Consider the following 22237-nt stretch of genomic DNA (forward strand, 5'->3'; position numbering starts at 1 on the left):
TGTTGTTGCTTGTCCCGGTGTTGTTGTTCGTGTTGAAGACATCATAGACAACACTGTGGGAATAGTGTTATTCGAAGATCTTTACTGTCTCTTCTATTTAGGCTACGGGAGTTGCATCCGGTTTCTTTTATACCTTGTCGTATTTTAGGATGCAAGTTTGATTTCTCAACGTGTTGAGGAATTTAGAATTTAATGACTTTTCGTAAAATCACTAGGATTATTTTGTAAGAATGTTCTTACGTTTACTAGTGATATTTAGCCCAAAGGCACCCGCACGAGTTTTTATACTCGTGCAAAAGTTATTACTTGAGTTTTATTTACGCTTTAAATTTCCGCTGCACTGTGTTGTCTTTGGTGTTACGACACGAAGTACAACACTGCCCTATTTTACATAACAACCACGTACACCGTTTATTTCACGTGGTATCAGAGCCACCACTTGACTTTACTAAGTGTGTTCCTGGTTTGTGTTACAGGTTAGTTATGGAAACTCCGTACACAAGTGCAATTCGTCCACCTATTTTGGATGGAACGAATTACGGCCCTTGGAAATTGAAGATGAGCATGTACATTCAATTCATTGAGTCCAAGGCTTGGCAACGTGTTCTTGATGGCTGGACACCACCTATGAGAGATGATGATGTTCCAGGACCAAAGCCAAGATCACAATGGACAGTCGAAGAGAATACTGCGGCTATTTATAATGTTAAAGCTCTTAATGCTATGTTAACTTCAGTTGATATGAACATGTTTAATTTAATTGGTACTTGTATTTGTGCTAGGGATGCTTGGGAGAAACTACAAACTCACTGTGAAGGCTCGGCAAGTGTCAAGAAGACAAGGATGCGTCTCATAACTTCAAAATTTAAAAAATTGAGAATGGAGGAATCAGAGACCATCATGGAATATAATGAAAGATTGAAGAGTCTTGCAAATGAATCATCTATTCTTAGCGATCTTATTTCGAACGAGAGACTTGTATCCAAAGTGCTTCGTTCGCTTCCCAAAAGATTTCACACCAAGGTTTGTGCTATAGATGAATCCAAAGATACATCTATAATGGGTTTGGATGAGTTAATTAGTTCTCTTCGCACCTATGAGATGGAGTTGGAAGCCGAAGATGACTCGAAAGGTAAGTCTATTGCTTTTCAAGTATCTAATAATGTGTACAATGATTTTGCTGAAGTTCAACAGGAAGTAAAGGATTTTGATCTTGAGAAAAATTCTATTGTCTTGATCTCGAAGAAATTTACTGATTATCTCAAGGTAATGAAAGAAAAGAAGGATGTGAAAAGTGCACAATCCTCAAATTTTCCTAGACTGCCTACTTCAGAGAAGTCTCAAAAACCTGCTGCTACTCGAGGACCTCGTCAAAGGTATGATAGTAAGGTTCAGTCCTCAAGCAAAAATTTTGATAATGTTCAATGCAGGGAATGTAAGGGATATGGCCACTATGCTTATGAATGCACAAATCGCCTTCGAAAAGGTATGAATGTTTCTCTGAGTGATGATGATTCTGAAGAAGAACAAGAAAAGTTTGAACAGGCTGATCTAATATCTTTTACTGCTTTACTGGAGAGTAAAAAAAATTTTCAGATCAATCTTCTCGGTGTTGGCTCCGGTGTTGCCACACCTAGACGCAACACTATTCAAAAATCTGTTTGTTTTGTTGCTTCTAACCTTGATAATTTCAGTAATCATGAAGAACAGATAGATGATCCTTATACTCTGGAAGGTATTCGAAAACTCTATGAAGAGTTGTACTGTGATTGGAACAAGAGGAATCAGTTGAACACAACTCTTACAAAAGAGAATACTGAATTGAAAGCTGCTATGGCTAGATTGGAAATTCTCTTGAGTAAGAAAGATCTCGAATTAGGTTTGCTGAATTCTGAACTTGAAAAAGCAAAAACAACACTTGATAAATTTAATTCCAGTTCGAGCAAACTTGATTCCATTTTGACTATGGGTAAGAATGATAAGTTTGGACTTGGTTTTAAAGAAAGTTTTTTTGAAACTGGTGAATCTTCCAAAACAACAGTGTTTGTGAAGGAAGGTAATGATTTCTTGAACCATCCTTTAACTGCCTTGAAAGGTAAGAATCCCATTGATGAGAAAAATATTTATGTCCCAAATCCGAAACAATGGAAACGTTCTTTTGTGTGTCATTAGTGTCTCAAACCTGGCCATATCAGGCCTTTTTGTCGAAAGTTGAAGAATGACTATGTTTTGTGGGAATCTAAGCAAGTGTTGTCCCCCGTGTTGCACAACACTAAGAGCAACACTGGCAAAAAGAAGCCCACTGTGAAGAAAGTTTGGGTTCAAAAGCCTGATGTCAGATGTTTTGTTATTTATATTTCTTTGAAAGCTAATACTGCAGGTAATTGGTATTTTGATAGTGAAAGTTCACGACACATGACAGGTTTGAAAGATCACCTCACTGACTACATTGAACAGAATGGTGGTAGAGTGACCTATGAAGGAGGTGCAAAAGGAAGGATTGTTGGCAAAGGAACACTCAATGTGGAAGGGTTTCCAAAGCTTCACAACGTCTTACATGTTGAAGGACTTAATGCAAATTTAATTTCAATTAGTCAACTGTGTGATGATGATTTGCATGTGAAGTTTGATAAAAATACTTGTGAAATTTTTGATAATACTAATCGTTGTGTTATCACAGGTACACAATCAGTGGATAACTGCTACCAACTAGGTGAAGAATTGGCATGTATACACTCAAAGATTGATGAGTTTAGTCTATGGCACCAAAAACTTGGACATGTTAATTTCAAGACCCTAAAGAATCTGAGTAAGTTTGAAGCTGTCAGAGGTCTTCCAAATCTAAAGACTGGTGTTCCATATGTTTGTGGTGCATGCCAAAAATGTAAGCAAACCCGTGTTGCGCATCCCGTGTTACAACACTGTGGGACAACACGGTGTCTTGAACTTTTGCACATGGATTTGATGGGTCTTATGGAAGTCGAAAGTTATGGAGTTAAAAAGTATTCTTTGGTATGTGTTGATGATTTTTCACGTTTTACATGGGTAAGGTTTCTTAGAGAAAAATCAGATACTTTTGATGTGTTTAAGAAGTTGTTTACCAAGATTACTAACCTACATACTTTGACTGTAGCAAGAATCAGAACTGATCATGGAAAGGAATTTGAGAACTCATCTTTTCTTCTTTGTGTGATAAGAAGGGCATCTCACAGGAGTTCTCAGCCCCAAAAACTCCTCAACGGAATGGAATTGCTGAAAGAAAGAATAGAAAGTTGCAGGAAATGGCTAGAGTGATGATGAGCTCAAAAAATATCTCCAAAGGATTTTGGGCAGAAGCATTGAACACAGCGTGTCATATTTCCAATCGGGTTTATTTGAGAAGTGGTTTTTCAATGACTTCCTATGAGATTCTCATGGGAAAGAGACCAAATCTTAACTATTTTCATATATTTGGCTGTGTGTGTTATGTTTTGAATGATAGAAATCACCTAGCAAAATTTGATTCCAAGAGTGATAAGTGTTTGTTCCTTGGTTATTCTACTAATAGTCGTGCATATAGGATGTATAACCTTAGGACCAGAACAATGATGGAATCCATTAATGTTGTTTTTTATGATGGTGCAGATCTCAAAGGAAAAACTGCTGAAGATGATGTTGAAGGCTTGCTGGAAATTCCTCCCGAAGAACACAGTGTTGTCCCAGATGTTACAACACCAAACACAACACTGGTTCCTTCAGAAATTCATGAGAAAAATTCCCAAAATAATGAGGAACCTGAAATGATTACTGAAAAGAACCTTCCAAGCAAGATACAGAAGAATCATCATTCATCACAGATTATTGGAGATGTGCATGGAACAAGGCAAACTCGAGGTAAGGACAAATTTGACTACCACAAGATGGTTGGTTTAGTATGCATGAGTTCCGTGTAGTAATGCATTCCTGTTTTGTCTCCAATATTGAACCCAAGAATGTCAATGATGCTTTGAATGATGAATTTTGGGTAAATGCCATGCATGAAGAACTTGAGAAATTTGTCCGAAATGATGTTTGGTTTTTGGTTCCACCACCTGATCATGGTAATGTTATTGGTACAAAATGGATTTTCAAAAATAAAACCGATGAATCAGAAAACATCATTAGGAACAAAGCAAGGTTGGTTGCTCAAGGGTATACGCAGGTTGAGGGGGTTGATTTTGATGAGACCTTCGCTCCTGTTGCCCGCATTGAGTCAGTCCGACTATTGCTAGCTATTGCATGTCATATGGGTATAAAACTTTATCAAATGGATGTGAAAAGTGCGTTTTTGAATGGTATTTTGAATGAAGAAGTGTATGTGAAGCAACCCAAAGGCTTTGAGGATCCACATCACTTGGATCATATTTACAAGTTGAAGAAAGCACTCTATGGTTTGAAGCAAGCTCCACGAGCATGGTATGGTAGGTTGATCGAGTATTTACTCGAAATTGGCTTCAAACGAGGTGAAGTTGACAAAATCCTTTTTATTCAAAAGGTCAAAGGTGAAATTCTTATTTGTCAAGTATATGTGGATGACATTATCTTTGGTGCGTCTTCTCAAAAGCATGTTGATAATTTTGTTGAATGCATGTCTTCTACTTTCGAGATGAGTATGGTAGGAGAGTTAAATTTTTTTCTTGGATTGCAAGTTAAGCAAACAAATGAAGGAATCTTTCTTTGTCAAAGTAAGTATGCAAAGAACTTGGTGAAAAAGTTTTGCAAAGAGAATGTTAAGAACTTAAAAACTCCTATGGGCTCGAGTGAAAAATTAAGAAAAGACAGTGTTGCGGCTGGGGTTGACAACACCATGTATCGTAGCATGATAGGGAGTCTTTTGTATTTGACTGCTAGTCGTCCTGATATCATGTTCAGTGTGTGTTTATGTGCTAGATACCAATATGATCCAAAGGTAACCCATTTAAAAGCTGTCATGAGAATTTTGAAATATGTTTCGGGTACATTGAACTTGGGATTGTGGTATACAAGGGAAACCAACACTAACCTTGTAGGTTTTAGTGATGCCGATTGGGCTGGTGATGTGAATGATAGAAAGAGCACTACGGGTGGGTGTTTTTACCTTGGCAATAATTTGGTCTCATGGTATAGTCGTAAGCAAAATTGTGTGTCACTTTCGACTGCTGAATCTGAATATGTGGCAGCCGAAAGTTGTTGTTCACAACTTCTTTGGATGAACCAAATATTGAAGACTATGGTTTTAAGAGTGAACCCCCCATTGTTTATTGTGATAATCCGAGTGTTATTGATATATCAAAAAATCCAGTTCAACACTCACGCACAAAACACATTGACATTCGTCATCACTTTATTCGAGATTTGGTAGAAAAAGGTATGATTCAAATGGAGTTTGTTGGAACCAATAACCAATTGGCAGACATCTTTACTAAAGCATTAGATCATGAGAGATTTTCAACTCTTCGAAGGTCTCTCAGCATGTGTGCATTATAATCTCTTGCATGTGTTGTCTTCGGTGTTACAACACTACCGACAACACTGTTGTTTTTCTTGTCATGCATTTTTAAGGTTTTTAGACATTATGCACTCATTCTGTTTTGTGTGGTGTTTAAATCTCTGTTTCGTTGATTCAATCGATGCCAAGTTTTTCTGCAAACTGTTATTGAAATACACTGGCCCTTGCAAAATAGACTCTGACTAAACCACTAAGTAGTTGAGGGATGTACGTGTATTCCATGTTCTTGTTCTATGTGAAAGGTGGTTTCGCATATTCAGTGTCATAATCTTTTATGAAGTTTGTTGACCGATGTCAAAAATACGAACTTTATCAAAATTGGAAGAAAATGGAAAAAGCTACCTAATTGAGTCCAATGAAGACTGTTCGATTAGTGTGAAAGCTACCACTTCTGAAATTTTCTTTATCAAGGGTAATCAAGTGTGTATGTCTCAAATGCTTTTTGAAAAACTATGGTGTTGGAGTTGATGTTGGCAACACGAGAGGCAACACTACACTCGTCAACATATTGTTTTGCTTGTGATTGCATTTTTATTTTATGTTACACTTTGTTTAGGCATAAAATAGGTCATGCATATGCATTTTTGCTCATAAGGTTCTGTTTTTGGGTAAGGTTCTACATAGACGAATTTTTTATGATTTACCCTATTTACTAAAAATTGAATTTTCGTGATTGATTTTTTTGGTTCAGTGGAGTTAGGCTGATGTGGAGATAATTCTGGAATATTTGGATTGAAATATTTATCTTAGATTATTGCCTTAATTATGGGATTTTATCTCTTTAATCTCGGTTTTTAATTTTCGTCCGAAAGTTACCGTTGTAACTGGAGAGAGATCAGGGATCAGGGTAATTATGGGTTTGTTAGGATTTTGTTACCGTTTGAGATAAGGATTCTATAAATATGTTTTTTTTATAATAATCGGGCATTATCATCTTCTCGAAATCCTTTGTTCCCGATTGAGTTTTTTTTTTGCAAACCCTAACCTTCTCTCACCCTCAAATTGCTTTTCAATGGCAGGCTTTGATCCACAAGACATCCGAAGTGAGATGGGTCATAAAGAACCCGATGTTGCTGCTGGTGTTACAACACCGAAAATCCCATCCACGGTGTCCTCTCTGCCGATCGTTCCAGTTCCCATGGAACATGTCCCTCTCGCTGTTCTCATGCCTGGAGAACCAGGGAACGCAATTGATGTAGAGAATCTTCCTGATTTCTCTGTTTTGAATAAGGTTAATCCTCCTCCACCGATGGCACGCCGATCTAAAAGGCAGGCAGGTTACAACCCTGACTTTACTCAGTCAAAGTGTTTTTACAAGGGTCCCCGCATATCCATGGCTGAAGAAGATCGCAGCTCGGGCGACGATTCTGATGATGCCAATTTTGAATTTGTGGCGAGGAAGAAACCCTCTAGTTCTGCTGCTGTCTCTGCCTCCGCTCTGATAGTTGAATCCGTTTCTGATAGCGAGGATTCAAACTCTTCGGATCATGTCCCTTCTAAGGACATTCCAGCAGCTACTGCTCCTCAAGAAAGTGCTGATTCTGATTAAGATGCCACCTTGGCTCAAATCCTGGAGAGCCTCAAGCAAGGAAAGGGGTTCTCTTCTGTTCCTCCCTCTGCTCATCTCTCCGATGATGAGTCTGATGCTGAGATGATTGAGGAGTTTGCACAAGGCAAAGCTCAACAAGATTCTATCTCTTCCTCCTCTTCCTCCTCTGCCAATTCGGTTGCTGACTCTTCTGATAAGAGTACTGATATTGGAGAAGAAGAAGACTCTGAGGATGTTTCCAGCATGGATGCTGATGAAGACCCTCTAGACCAAGAGGATGTTTCTGCTGCTGCTGATGTCATTGTTGCTGCTGGTATCGTCAACACCACGAACAACACTGTTGATGAGGACTATGACATGGATGTTGCTCATTTCCTCATGTTTTACACTGGTGATGCTGCTGCAACTTGGCCTCTCCTTGATCACAGAGGTCTACTGGATGAGAGGAACATTGATGTTCGCTCCTACGATAGGTACAATCTCATTGACTTTTTGAAGCTTCGACAGCTATATTCTACTGTTGTTGCTGTAATACCCTACTGTAAGAGGGTGATTCTGGAATTATACGCCAACTTGACTGCAAGCATTGAAGATCCAGAATCTGCAAAGTATGGATTGGTGTACCTTAGGGGTAGGCTGTTCGAGTTCACTCCAGCTGTTATCAACTCTTTTTATTCCACCCCAGACGTTGATGAAGGCAATCCTCCAGAAATCAATGAAGTGATTTCTGTTCTCACTGGTGGTATGGTCAAAAAATTCTTTGACCATTTTTCTGCAGCTAAGCTCACCTCCTTTTATTTTGTGCTACATAAGATAGCTGTCAGGAATTGGACTCCTTCTTCCAATTCAACAGTTATCACCAGACCGCAGGCGGTCATTTTATATGCCATTGGGACCGGGAGTCCTTTTAATTTTGGAAAGATGGTATTCAAGACTATGCTCCAATTTGCTGATGGAGGACTCAAATCTACAAAGCTCCCTTTTTCCTCTTTGATCTATGGCATATTGGAATCTCGGGCTTTCATCCACAATATTACAGAAGATCTCACTGATCAACCTGAGATTTTAAAGTTAGCAGCTGGTCTTCTAAAGGGAAATCGTGTTCTGGATTTACCCTGGACTGCCACTCCTACTCCTACTGCTGACATTGCTGGTGTTGCCCCCGATGTTGCCAACACGGGAGACAACACTGAAGAAATAGTTCCTACTCCTACCTCCCTGGAATTCACCACTGCCACTATTCAGCTGCTGTTGACTCGTGCTGAGAAAAAGATTGCTCAAGCTCAGGCAGATATTGCCTTCTATAGCACAGTCTTGGCTGATTGTCGGAGACATCTTGACATTTCTGGCCAAACAGGGGGAGATAGTGCACAAGCCGAAGCTGGTCCATCTGGGACTAAAGATGATGAGGAGGAAGCTACTGATCCAGAGGGATCCGATAGTGATCAAAATTAGAATTTGCTTCCTCTATCATCTTTACTTAGTTGTTAATTTTGATTTCAATATAAGTGTTTTTGGTTGTTCTAGTTATGTGTCTCAATTGTTCTCACATGCTTAAACTAGACTAACATCTTTCACCCCACTTGTGCTCTGATATATGAATTATAGAATCCCATGTGTTATTGTCTATGCTATCCACCGTGTTACGACACAAGGGACAACACTTCAGGGGGAGACTTAAAATTCAGGAGGAGAAGAATTTTTGAACTCCGGGGGAGTTTATGATTATCTCACACTTGTGCAATGTGTTGTCCAGAAAGCAAAAAGGGGGAGATTGAAAGGAATTTTATTCCTTGAATATTTCGGGCCTAATTAATTGGAAATTATAAGATTTTGCTTTCTAGACAAGTTAGGATATTTGGTAAATATTGTGCGTATATTTTCGAATATGTTAATGATATATTTGCCAAAATTTAAATTAGATCTTGATAAGGTGATTATTTGACATAATATAATTCGATATTATCAAGATATGATTTACAATATTTGATAGAGTTTATTTTCTACTAAAACTTTGTTACCTATTCGTGTAGGACTCTATCTAAGGAAATATTCAAAGCTTGGATGATTATCTATAAAAGAAGATTTCCACGCACAAGAAAAGTGACGCTTCAGACGATAATTCTCTGCGCAAAGACTGAAGAATTCCATTGAAGAATCTGAAGAATTCTGAAGCAAGGTTTGCAACTATTGTTGTTGCTTGTCCCCGTGTTGCCGTTCGTATTGAAGACATCATAGACAACACTGTGGGAATAGTGTTGTTCGAAGATCTTTACTGTCTCTTCTATTTAGGCTACGGGAGTTGCATCCAGTTTCTTTTATACCTTGTCGTATTTTAGGATGCAAGTTTGATTTCTCAACGTGTTGAGGAATTTAGAATGTAATGACTTTTCGTAAAATCACTAGGATTATTTTGTAAGACTGTTCTTACGTTTACTAGTGATATTTAGCCCAAAGGCACCCGCACGAGTTTTTATACTCGTGCAAAAGTTATTACTTGAGTTTTATTTACGCTTTAAATTTCCGCTGCACTGTGTTGTCTTTGGTGTTACGACACGAAGTACAACACTGTCCTATTTTACATAACAACCACGTACACCGTTTATTTCAACATTAATCTCTTCGTCTATATAGCAGCCAAGCAAACATATATATACCATACGCGTATGTACACACACAAATATAAAATTTTTAAAAATATATTGTTTAAATGGATCAAAACGTGCAAAATATATTTAAGTTTTGAAATGAACGTCCATATTTTAACTTTTCTCAAACAAAAAACAATAAATAATTGTCTCGATCGATAAGTACGTTTAAATCAAAATTTTTTGAGTATGATAGAGCTAAGCGCCTCAGTACAGCCTTACGAATATGTCAAATAATGGTTTTTTTTTATTATGACGTGGTAATTTGCTCGTAGACCGCAACCGTTCATTCAGATTAACGCAACAGCCGGCAAATCAGGCCAGTCAGCTGCACTGGACAAATCATGTGCGACGACTAGTCCAAATAAATGTCGGTAGATGGAATTAGACACTTGATTCTTAGATCAAATACTGCTTATACCTAGTTCATCAATTTGAACACCGTTATAAACAAATATGTCAAATGTTTGATTTAGAAAATGACGCGTGATGTATCATACACTTGAGTGCTAGCTGCTGGAAGCAACATGATAAAAATAATTTTATTTAACGAGAATTAAATATTAATTGCGTGAAACTGCCCTAGCGTACCGTTACATCGATGTGTTTGTCCTAGGAAAGCTCAGCCACGAAACAGCGTAAAATTAAGAATTAAACTTGAAGTACTTCCAGTTGTTTCATATATACTCTACAATTACAATGTTCAACTGTAATTAGTTTTTGGTGTAATCGAGCAAATTAAATGATCCTCTGATTTGTTATGGTTATTTATTCAAATAAAATTTTCAGTTCACATATATATATATTTACGATTTATTATATGCACGCAACAATTTATGTTATAATAAACAATACTATTATGATATTTTTATTTATTAAAAAACTATTATACCCTTTTATTCATTAAAATTCGATCAAAATCCGGTGGATTATACCAATTAGACTATTAATTAATAAAAGTTTGTATATCAATTTAAAATTTAACAATAGTTTATGTATCAAATTAAATTTAGTCATAAAATAAATATTTAGGTTAGACAATTATAAGCATAAAGATTCCTTCCATAGCATTTTAATTTAGGGTTACACAGGGTGTCTAGCTAGCTATGACTATGATTAGATTTTAAAAATAGTAGACGTAGTGTACATGGCGTAAAAGTCTCGTGTGAAACAATGCGTTTTATATATATATATATATATATATATATATATATATATATATGACAAAAACTCCTATGAGATAGTCTCAAAAGTTATTTTTTTGAGACGAGTTTTTTATATGAGTTATCCATTAAAAAGTATTACATTTTATGCCAAAAGTATTACTTATTATTATAAATATGGGTAGGGTTAACCCGTATCACGGATGAGACTGTCTCACATGAGTGTTACTATATATATATATCCTATGAGATAGTCTCAAAAGTTATTTTTTTGAGACGAGTTTTTTATATGAGTTATTCATTAAAAAGTATTACATTTTATGCCAAAAGTATTACTTATTATTATAAATATGGGTATATATATATATATATAGTAACACTCATGTGAGACAGTCTCATCCGTGATACGGGTTAACCTTACCCATATTTATAATAATAAGTAATACTTTTGACAGTCTCATCCGTGATACGGGTTAACCCTACCCATATTTATAATAATAAGTAATACTTTTGGCGAGTGTTACTATATATATATATATATATATATATATATATATATATATAATTTTGATCACATGGACAACCATCATGGGCAACTACGTGAGCAACAGCTGACGTGATAATCATTTATTGGATGTACAAGGTGTCTTGCTCACGTAATTGCTCATGGTGGGCTCATGTGATCGAACTCTATATATATATAAATTAAACTATTTTTATTCGATAATTAAAAGAGAAAATTATTTTTTTGGTCTTGTATGTTTGTCACTTTACGATTTCAGTCTTTTATATTTTTAAATTCAGTTTTAGTCCGCTATCTTTATTTTTTTTGGCAATTTTAGTCATTTTTTCGACGTAGCGCTGACGTGAAACCTATTCAATGTTGATGTGGAGCTGACGTGTACAATTATTTTTGAATAAAAATGATCGAAATTGTCAAAAATCGGAACGTACAAAACTAAAACTAAAATATAAAAACATACAAAACCAAAATCACAAAGTAACAAATATACAAAACCAAATTTACAATTTTACTAATTAAAATGTAAGCACACAGCTACATTGGAGAGAGGGAACAATACATTATAACTAATTGATTTTTAATAAAATATTAATTAGCTCTGAAGTTGAAAATACAGTACCGGCACAGAATAAGGTATCAGAATATTCCTGCGTATTTTTCTACAATATATGACAGCTAAAGTTATTGTAAAAGTCAACTTCCCAACTCCACATCACATATATATCCACGCTTACATTTGTATGGACTGTATTAAATAGAGACAATTAAAACATACGAATTTTAAGCATCCACAATTAAAATGAGCAATAACTTAAAAGACTAATTATGAGCATTTGTCTCTATCATTATGCATTATTAATTAGTCTACCTCAAAGTTAATTTGTAAACTTGGTTTCCCAAGAAATATACCTAACTTTGTTATCCTCAGCAACCCACGTGAAAATACATACTATGTAGACAACGTACAATTTAAAAAATCACAAAACAAAATAATAAAGTAATACTAATTAATAAAAGAATACAAAACGTCAGGGACAAGTAAATTATAATTTAGGATAACATAACGATTTTTATTATAATTAATATTATTACTTTTACTGATAAGCATAACAATTCAGCGTGTTAATACGAGAAAAATTAAAGAGTACTTTTGGGGGTTCCGAATTATAAAATCATGTGGATATTACATATGCATGCATGCAACCGTTCATTTCACTGTCCACGTCCGCAACTAAAACCAATTATTTTTTATTATTATTTTTCAGCAAATGAAAAAAAAAAAAAAATCAGTTGAGTGCTGTTGCTAAATTGTAAGTTTGGCAATATCAGGCTTATTAAGTTGAATTTTCTTTTTAAAGAGTACAAAATCTTTCTAAATATAAGCAAGCATAAAAAGCATTTTTTGGTTTTCTTTTTTTTTTTAACATAATCTAGAAAGCCCCTAGTTGATAAATTTTTTAAAATAAAATATATAATCAAAATCTAGATAACGAAATGAACAAATTTTAATCAAAACATTTACATGCATAAATTAAAAAGATTTTACGTACTTAGAGGATTAACGAACCTATAATTGAATCGGGATTTTTTATTCTTTAATTATAGGTTCGTTTTTATATCATGGCAAAATTCCGATTCGTTGTTCAGATTAACTTTTCATAGATATAGATCCGTGACATTAATGTATATTTGATTTGATTTATTCGGATGGAATTGGAATTAATAAATTCGGTTTTCTTAATTAAACTCTATACAATTTTTTTCACGGTATAATTAAGCTTGTAACTTTATTGAATATAATCGTCAATTAAACTTTAAATAATTTGTGGTCAATAACCAATTGAGTCAATGAAATTAAATATTCTGGAGCCAAAAATTTTTTTTTTGATTCGAATGGGATTTGAACCGAAAAAAATAATCATACGTGCACGTATTTGCTGAAATATTAAATGGGCAAACCACAAGCGATGTGCGATAAACGTGTGTGGCCTCCACTGCGTTTGGTGTCCCTTCTGCGCCACCAAGATTCACACTTACGCAATACATGTATATATATACATACTGTCACGACATATATATCAATACAATGAAACCAATTTCAAACTGTATCCAAATTAAGCCACACATGTCTCGAAAATCCTATGTTGCCGTATTGTCATTCGCAGTGGCGGTGTACTTCGCCGGAGGCCTTGTCTCCGCCGCCTACGTTCGTCCGCCGCCGAGGGAGACTCTTTTCCAGCCTTTATTGAACCAACTCGAAGACGACGATGGAACATCTCCACAGCAGGTACTAATTATCATGATCAATCGATATGAACAACTAGATGAGTATCGACTAGCTGACTGAAATGTTGTATATCCAATAAGTGAATGAAAATTGTTCCGTGTATCGTTTTGTAGGTGCACGTATCCTTGAGCGGGGAGAATGACATGAAAATCTCATGGATAACTAAAGAACCCACCCCAGCTGTTGTGTACTACGGCACATCTCCGGGAGCTAATACTCGCTCGGCAAATGGGACTATCGATAGATATAACTACTTGACGTACGTTTCCGGCGAAATACACCACGTAATCATCGGTCCACTGATGCCAAACACGGTGTACTATTACCGTTGCGGCGCGACTTCTTCGCCGGAGTTCAACTTCAAGACACCTCCCTCACAATTCCCGATCAAATTCGCCATCATAGGTATACATATGAGATTTGATCAAGAAGCCACTCTTAAACAAAATAAAGTTTAAAAAAGAAAAATTGTTTTTTTTTTAGTTTTTTATGTTTGTCGATTTTGGTTTCTTATATTTTCAGATTTTATTTTTAGTTCGTTATCTTTATTTTTTCGACAATTTTAGTTCTATTTTCTGATGTAGCGCTAATGTGGAGCTGCATGACGTGTATAGTGGCACATAAGTATTTTCGAATAAAAAGGCCTGAAATTATCAAAAATCGAAATTTACAGGACTAAAACTGAAATATAAAAACATAGAGAACCGATATCGCAAAGCGACAAAACTAAAGGACGAAAATCAGTTTTTCCTTAATTAAATTTTGAAATTTCTTTAAAAAATTGGGAAGTGGTTGCTAAAAGTTACACTATCTAATCCCGGTGATTTGATTGTATTTGTATCAATCGTGGACTAGCGCAGGTGATCTTGGACAAACAGGATGGACGAATTCAACCCTCCAACACATTTCGAAATCAAACTACGATATTTTGATACTACCCGGCGACCTGTCGTACGCGGATTTTATCCAACCATTGTGGGACACGTTCGGCCGGTTGGTTCAGCCGCTGGCGAGCAATCGGCCTTGGATGGTGACACAAGGCAACCACGAGGTCGAAAACATACCGATTCTCCATGGCGAGAGCTTTACATCTTACAACGCGAGATGGGTGATGCCGTATAACGAGAGTGGTTCGTCTTCTAATCTATATTACTCTTTCGAAGTAGCTGGTGTTCATGTTGTTATGCTGGGGTCTTACACGGATTTCAAGCCGGGTTCGGGTCAGTATAGCTGGTTGCAGGCCGATCTGAAGAGGGTGAACCGGAAGAAGACACCGTGGCTGATCGTGGTGGTTCACGCGCCGTGGTATAATTCGAACGAGGCTCATCAAGGGGAGAAGGAATCTGTGGAGATGAAGAAGGCTTTGGAGGAGTTGATATATGGTGCTCGTGTTGACGCTGTTTTTGCTGGCCATGTCCATGCTTATGAGCGATTTGTAAGATACATATACATACTTTCTTGCGGAAAAACTATAAGTGCACATAAAGAACGTTTACACGTTTTCTTTAAATTATATAATTATTTCGATTAAAAGATGTTTATAAAACTATTACTAATTATGTAGATAGTGTAAATATTTTTTTGTCAAGATAATTTTGTAATTTTAAAGATAACGTGTGATGCATTACACGGATAACTTCTTTTTTTTTCCCAGTTTGACAATTGAGTTGAGTATATTTTTTCGCATGTTATAATAGTATTATATGAGGGAAAAATGACTTTTTTTTTCGAATAAAAAAGGTGTTTAGTAGGACATTATTTAGAGCCTGTTTTGTTGGAAAAACCACAAGATCAAAAGTATTCTTTTAAAAGTGCAGTGTTATGTTATAAAAATAGTTTTGAAAATCACTTAAAAAAGTGTTGTTTTGGAAGCTATATTAATTTCTAGTTTTTAATTATAAGCTTTTGTTTTAAATTATATCGAGGAAAACGAAATCATTTTTTAACATTTATGCATGCAAATGTTAAAATCACTTCTGTTTTATAAATAAAAATATTTTAGAAAAAGCTGAACTTGTATAATTATTTTTTTTAAGATACAACTAATTTTTTAAGGTACAATTTTTGTGTCCAAATAATGATTTGGAAGTCCTAGGTTTTAAAGGCAAAATAATTACCCTTCCCGATATTGTTGCTAATTTTTTTTAAAAAAGGAAAGACAGGTAGTTTTAGACTTTATTTACTTATTCCTTGTCAATTTAAATGAGTCAGTTGAACAGCAACAAAAGGAATTGACGTAAATTAAATATTGGTTGATGAAATTAACAATTTGTTGTATATATATGTTTTTTTTGAAGAAATTAAATTTATTTTATATTTTTGTGACATAATAATAATGAAGGTCCGAGTGTACAAGGATAAAGCCGATGAATGTGGGCCGGTGTACATCACTATCGGGGATGGAGGAAACCGCGAAGGGTTGGCCTCCAGGTAAGCAATATTATTCATTTTAATTTATTTTCCCCGGATTAAAAAAAACAAAAAAAAAATAACTGTTAATTAATAATAATTAATATATCATGTGATGTAATGAATTAAACAGGTATATGGAACCACAACCAAATATATCTGCATTCAGGGAGGCAAGCTTTGGGCACGGGCAATTCCAGATATCGAATGCGACTCATGGCGTGTGGACGTGGCATCGGAACGACGACGATGTTTCTTTTGCATCCGATCAAGTCTGGATCAATAGTCTTGCTTCCGTTTCTGCTAATTGTGACAATAAGATTATGCGAGACCTGTAGATCATGTTTGATTATTGCTATGAATTCTTCGAATCATTATGTATCTAGTTAATTATAATATATGTATCACATTACTTTCAGTTCGAACTAAGCAGTAAAAGATTGCAGATTTTTTTTTAAAAAAAAAGGTCAACTTGTTCTTTACTATATATCTTTATAAATATTGTATGAAACTTTAAGAATACGTACGTACAACTTATTTTTTTAAAATGTTTTTTTAGATTTTTTTAACATGTGTTCTTCAAATACAGTTTTTAAAAAACAATTTAAAGCTTTTTTTTTTAATGTATTTAGAATAAAGAAAATACGAGTTAAACTAGAATTGAAAGATTTGTACAAACTAATTGTTCAAACATCTTCTTGACCATTAATATAAAATAAATATCCAAACATTTTTTTAACTTCAAATTTTTTTTTATAAAATGGTTGTTTAAACTTATATTTATTATTAAAAGAATTTATATTTTTTATATAATTATTAAAAAACACTTTTATAAAAATATTTTATAAGTAATTGTATAAACGAACTTTTAGCACTAAATATATAGTAACTATTTTGTATATCGATGTGATATCAAATATTATTTTATAAATAAATGATGTGCAATTTTGATGATGTGAACTTATCAGTGATTTACATACATCTCTACATCTACTTCTTATTATATTTTTAAAAAAATATTTTTTTCTCTACATAATTAAATTATGTGAGCACATAAAAATTAAATATGATGCCCGATGGCTACTAATTTATACAAAGAAGCTACTTTAGAAAGTGGGACTGTGCGAGTCCGATGAGCAAGTTCTTGTTTTAATTTATTTTTGCATGGCAAACATATATAAGTTTCTCCTTGCTATTATTTAAGTACCGCAGATTACTTGCGAAGTTTGAAAACTTTTATTTCCTCGAGAATATAAAAGCATAAAATTTCTGATCACTTTATCTATATATATTAGTGTATCGACACGCGTTGCGTATTTGTATAATAATTTTTAAATTAATTTGATTTATATTCAAATAGAAGTAATCTCATAGTTGTAAAAATTACCGAGAGATTATAGTGCAATTTGAATTGTCGAAAAGAAAAAGAGAAAAAAAGTATAATATATATATATATATATATATATATATATATATATATATGCTTACTATTTATTAATTTTAACCCACTTTATCAACAAATTCTAGTGTGATTGTGAAATCTTTTTAATTTTCAAAACCCTCCAACCATCGATCTAATATATTATACATACTACATTTTTATTTACATTTAATTTTCACTTCTATAATTTTAATTTCAAAAATTAATAAATTTATTTTTTTTAAAAAAAAAACTACTTCATTATCCATCTAATTTTTATGTGAAACATATGCAGCTAGCGTATGTGCCATCGTTCGCTAGTATTTATTAAATTTGATAACCCAAAAATACCATTTTTCTTAAATTACAAAATATTTTGTTTTTATTTAATATAAAATATCATTAAACGTATTTTAGTAAGCATGTATATTATTTTTATCTGTCATAATGTAACAAAATATTTTTATATCTTTATTTATATTTTGAAGTTTTAAATTAAATAATCATGTAACTCATAACATACAAAAAATGAAAAATTTTGAAATTTTTAAATAATATCTCGAATTTAAAAAAAAATTATTTAACCCAAAATGCTTTTAATATGCTTGCATATATCGTGTGCGATTGTGCGAAATCACACTAGTAATTTATAGATAGCTTCTGAATTGGCAGAATAGCAATTGGACTGGCCCTATTAATTTCTAGTTCTCGAGCTGGGGTTGTAATGGAGTTTAATTGTACTAAAATTGATGGGCTAGGTTGAAAAGATTATTGAACCTTTTTCTTAGTTTATTATGGTATGTTTGTAAGAGTTTTTAAGTTCAAAATTTTGTTAAAAAAAAGTTGAGAAGTACTTTTTAGAAACTTTTTTCAAACACTATCTATATAATTAGGTTATGGATTTTAGAACCCCATATTTATTCTCTTATTTGGATATAAACAAAGACACTATTTTTTATGTTATTAAGATAATGTAAAAATTTTGTGAAAAAAAAGAAACAAAAAGATATTTCTTAAAAGCAATTTCAGATGAGTCTGTAGAGCAAAATTTTTTATTTCTTAAAATTAATAAATAAAAAATTGATACAAAGTGAATATGAGAAATTAAATAAATATTAGTGGATGCAATATCTAAATAATCCCTTGACTTTCCTCTTCAATGATAATTTCTTGATGAATTTCAATTTCTTGAGTATTTGATCTTCTAAAAGAAGAATTGATGTCTTGAAATTTGATTTGATGTCTTGATAAAATTAATTCGATGGGTTAACACCTTGATATCGAATTAAACTTCAAAATTTGGGAAGAACGCGATGAACTCCTTGAATCGCGTCTTGAAATTTGTTATATTGAATTTGATGAAGAACACGATATTCTTGAATTTGATGAAGAACACGATCTTCATAAATTTAATTTATTTGTTGAAGAACATGAACTTCTTGCATTTGATTTATTTGATGAAGAATGCGAGCTTCTTGAATTTGATGAAGAGCACAATCTTCTTGAATTTGATTTATTTGTTGAAGAACGCGAACTTCTTGAATTTGATGAAGAACACGATCTTCTTGAATTTGATTTGTTTGATGAAGAACACGAACTTTTTGAATTTGACGAAGAACACGATCTTCTTGAATATGAATGAATTTAAGTATATTTGAAGAAGAACGCAATTAATCCCTTGAATCACGCCTTGATCTTCTCGAATTTGATGATTTTGAATAAGAACGCCTTGAATTGCGCCTTGAACTTCTTGAATGTGACTTGAGAGAAAAAAAAAAAAACTTGAATTCTTCTACTTCTTTGCTTCAGTCTTATTTGTTGTGTTTTCTTCTTGGTCATCTGTCCCCTATTTATAGCTAAAAGATGCAGATTCTTACCATTTCAATTTGATGAGGTGTCTCGATTTGATTGGTTTCTCCTGATTTATTTGGTGATTATCTTCCATTAATCACAAGATTTGATTTTAAATACTAAAAATATTAGTATTTTCTTCTATTTGATGCAATATTTGATCTCAAATACTAAAAATATTAGCATTCTCTTTCAATTTGTGCAAGATGCAATTTTGATATAAAAATCTTGATTTGATCACTAAATATATTAAAATATCAATTAATTAACTATTTATTTTTTAGAAATTTAATCTTCCCAAAAATAGCTAATTGTTTTATTGATATTTAATTATTTCGTATTTGTCATATTTGAAGGTCGACAAATTTAATTGTCTATAGAGTCTTCGGATGAGTTCATGCAGATCGATTGCTTGATTACTGGGATTTGGTTATAAGTCAGATGAATTGTCCGTAAAGCTGGAAGCTTGAAGACAGATCGAAGTACGAGAGCAGATCAAACTGATGCAAGATGACTTATCAGGTTGGACCATGTTGACTTTATAATTGGGTCGTAAGTTGTTTGACCTAAAGCTCAAGATGAAAGTCGGTGTAATTATATATATATATGAGTTTTGTTATGCTGCTCATCTTCCGTGTCCACCTATGAGGTGACAATCATATAATAAATACGATGAATCATATACAAATGGTTCATCCAATGTATGATTATCACCTCATAGGTGGACATGAAGGTGGGCACGGAATTAGCAGCATAGCAAAACTATATATATATATATATATATATATATATATATATATATATATATATATATATATATATATATATTACAAGTGAAATTTTACTCGTCACAATTTATGACTCCGGTATTGACCAAAGGGTTTGAAGTTGTCCCGTATGTCAGAAGGTCAAAATCGAGATTTTAGCCTGTATGGTCCCTAATAAAATCATTACGTTAGGCGAAATTATATTCCTAGATTCTAATGTCACGTGTTGGGCTCGACGCAGAGTCAACAAAATAATTGCGTAATTCCATCATTAACCTTGCAGGGATTCGGTTCCATGTGAAATGATTATAAGTTATTTGTTTATATATCAGAAACCTGTGGGACAAAATAACGTACTAATTTACGACCATTTTTTAACTGTCTGGAATTTAAATATTTAATCAACATCGAAAGTTTTAGTGACATTTATTTAGTGTAGCAAATTAAACATTTGTTACCTCGAATTTGTTTGCGTAGATTTTTAGTTGAATTGGACTCAAATTTTATTTATTTTTTTTAATAAAAAATGTATGCATACGATAAAGGTGATTGAATTGAATAAAAATATTATAATATTATTCTTAAATATAAGTTTTTTTTTGTTTTTTTATAAAAATTTAATAGTATTTCGTATTATTTTATTTGTACAGGGCATATTTTGATATTATGATAATTTTGAAATGAACGTAGAATTAATAATTAGAGCAACCAACTTTTGCCTAAAAGGCGACTCAAAATGGCTGCGAAAAGCAGACACCAATTTGAAGAGCATGTAACAATTTGGATGGAGTTGGGGGCCATATTGTGGATTTGTCATCGTTTAAAAAAATCCAAATTTATAGATAAAATAGAATATTTACAAATTACACTCATATTTAATTATGCTATATAAATGATTTGATCTAGGTGAGAGATTTAAAGAATTATTTTAAATGATAATTATTTTACATATGTTTCAAATCCATCACATTTATCATTACATCTACATATATAAACAAACAAATTAGTAGATTTGGAACTCAGCTAACATAAATTCATCTAAGTAATTAAATGAATTTGAAATCAACGACTTCAAATATCTCTATCCAAGAACACCTTAAGCTATACAAAATCAAATAATCTAAATCCTATAATCACATCGGGTGAGAGTTTACAACTTTTATTTCCAGAAAAATAATATATTTTATTCCAAAGTAAAATTATATATATATATATATATATATTTAACCTGGCAAGGCAAAGCTATGATGATTCGAGTTAGTGCAGTCAAAACTCGAAAGGTTAACCAATTCAAACTTACCCTTAACAAGAAAAATAATAATAATTTCTTACCATTTTCTAATAGGTTAAATTATTACAAATAACCATCATTTCAAACTGGCCCTTCATATGGAAATACAATAATTCTTCTTACTTATGACACTACCAGAGTAGGCCTCAATTACACACAATAATTCACTCCCATGAATGTTTCATAAATTTTATATCTTTTATCGTATCATTTTTTTAATGCACTGCAAATAGATGATAATTAAGTCACTCTCTTTTTAAAATATTTGAACGTGATTTTTTCTTAATATTTCATTTATAACTACTAACGAGTATGATGTAAATAAAACAAGAAATATCAATTGGCAGCAAAAAATATTAAATGGAAGTGTGGATGTGATTAATTTTAATGCGATTTAGTGATTTTTTTAATAAAATTTTTAGTCATTATTTTAATATTTTACAACAAAACAAAACAAAAGAGAATGGATTGGGGGTAGTGTGATGATGGGCTGAATGGGGACCGGACCACAATCCAAACCATCATTGCGAATCTTCCCCAGGCCAAGCTCCTCCCACTGAAAATACCGTAAAAATCCTTCACGTCTCTCCGTTTGACCGTTTCACAACGATACAATCGTCTCAATCTTTCGAATCAATATTTGTGAGATTGATCGATAAATCAATATGTATATTATTAAAAATAATATTTTTTTTATGATTCGATATCACAAAATTCCTATAACGAGAAGTGTATATGTAATTGAATTTGGGAATGATAAGAGCCATACACGAGCTAGCTCATCATTAAAAGAGAAGTCATGATAACAAATCATAGTAAAATG

At 33.2% G+C, this 22237-nt stretch overlaps 1 protein-coding gene across 1 annotated transcript; it reads left to right on the forward strand.

Moving 5' to 3' along the window:
• The first annotated feature begins 13447 nt into the window (after window positions 1-13447).
• Window positions 13448-16524, forward strand: LOC140880854 (probable purple acid phosphatase 20). The gene is made up of 5 exons (XM_073285685.1): window positions 13448-13676; window positions 13790-14081; window positions 14537-15111; window positions 16018-16106; window positions 16219-16524. The coding sequence occupies exons 1-5, from the start codon at window positions 13476-13478 to the stop codon at window positions 16421-16423; spliced, it is 1362 nt and encodes a 453-aa protein (XP_073141786.1). The 5' UTR covers window positions 13448-13475; the 3' UTR covers window positions 16424-16524.
• Window positions 16525-22237: the final 5713 nt, after the last annotated feature.

This window comes from Henckelia pumila, chromosome 2 (assembly GCF_033568475.1).
Source record: "Henckelia pumila isolate YLH828 chromosome 2, ASM3356847v2, whole genome shotgun sequence".
NCBI lineage: Eukaryota > Viridiplantae > Streptophyta > Magnoliopsida > Lamiales > Gesneriaceae > Henckelia > Henckelia pumila.

Coding starts and splice junctions, on each gene's coding strand:
- LOC140880854 (XM_073285685.1), top strand. CDS start 13,476: ATGAAACCAATTTCAAACTGTATCCAAATTAAGCCACACATGTCTCGA. Junction 14,082..14,536: donor GATCAAATTCGCCATCATAG/GTATACATATGA, acceptor GGACTAGCGCAG/GTGATCTTGGACAAACAGGA. Junction 15,112..16,017: donor TCCATGCTTATGAGCGATTT/GTAAGATACATA, acceptor ATAATAATGAAG/GTCCGAGTGTACAAGGATAA.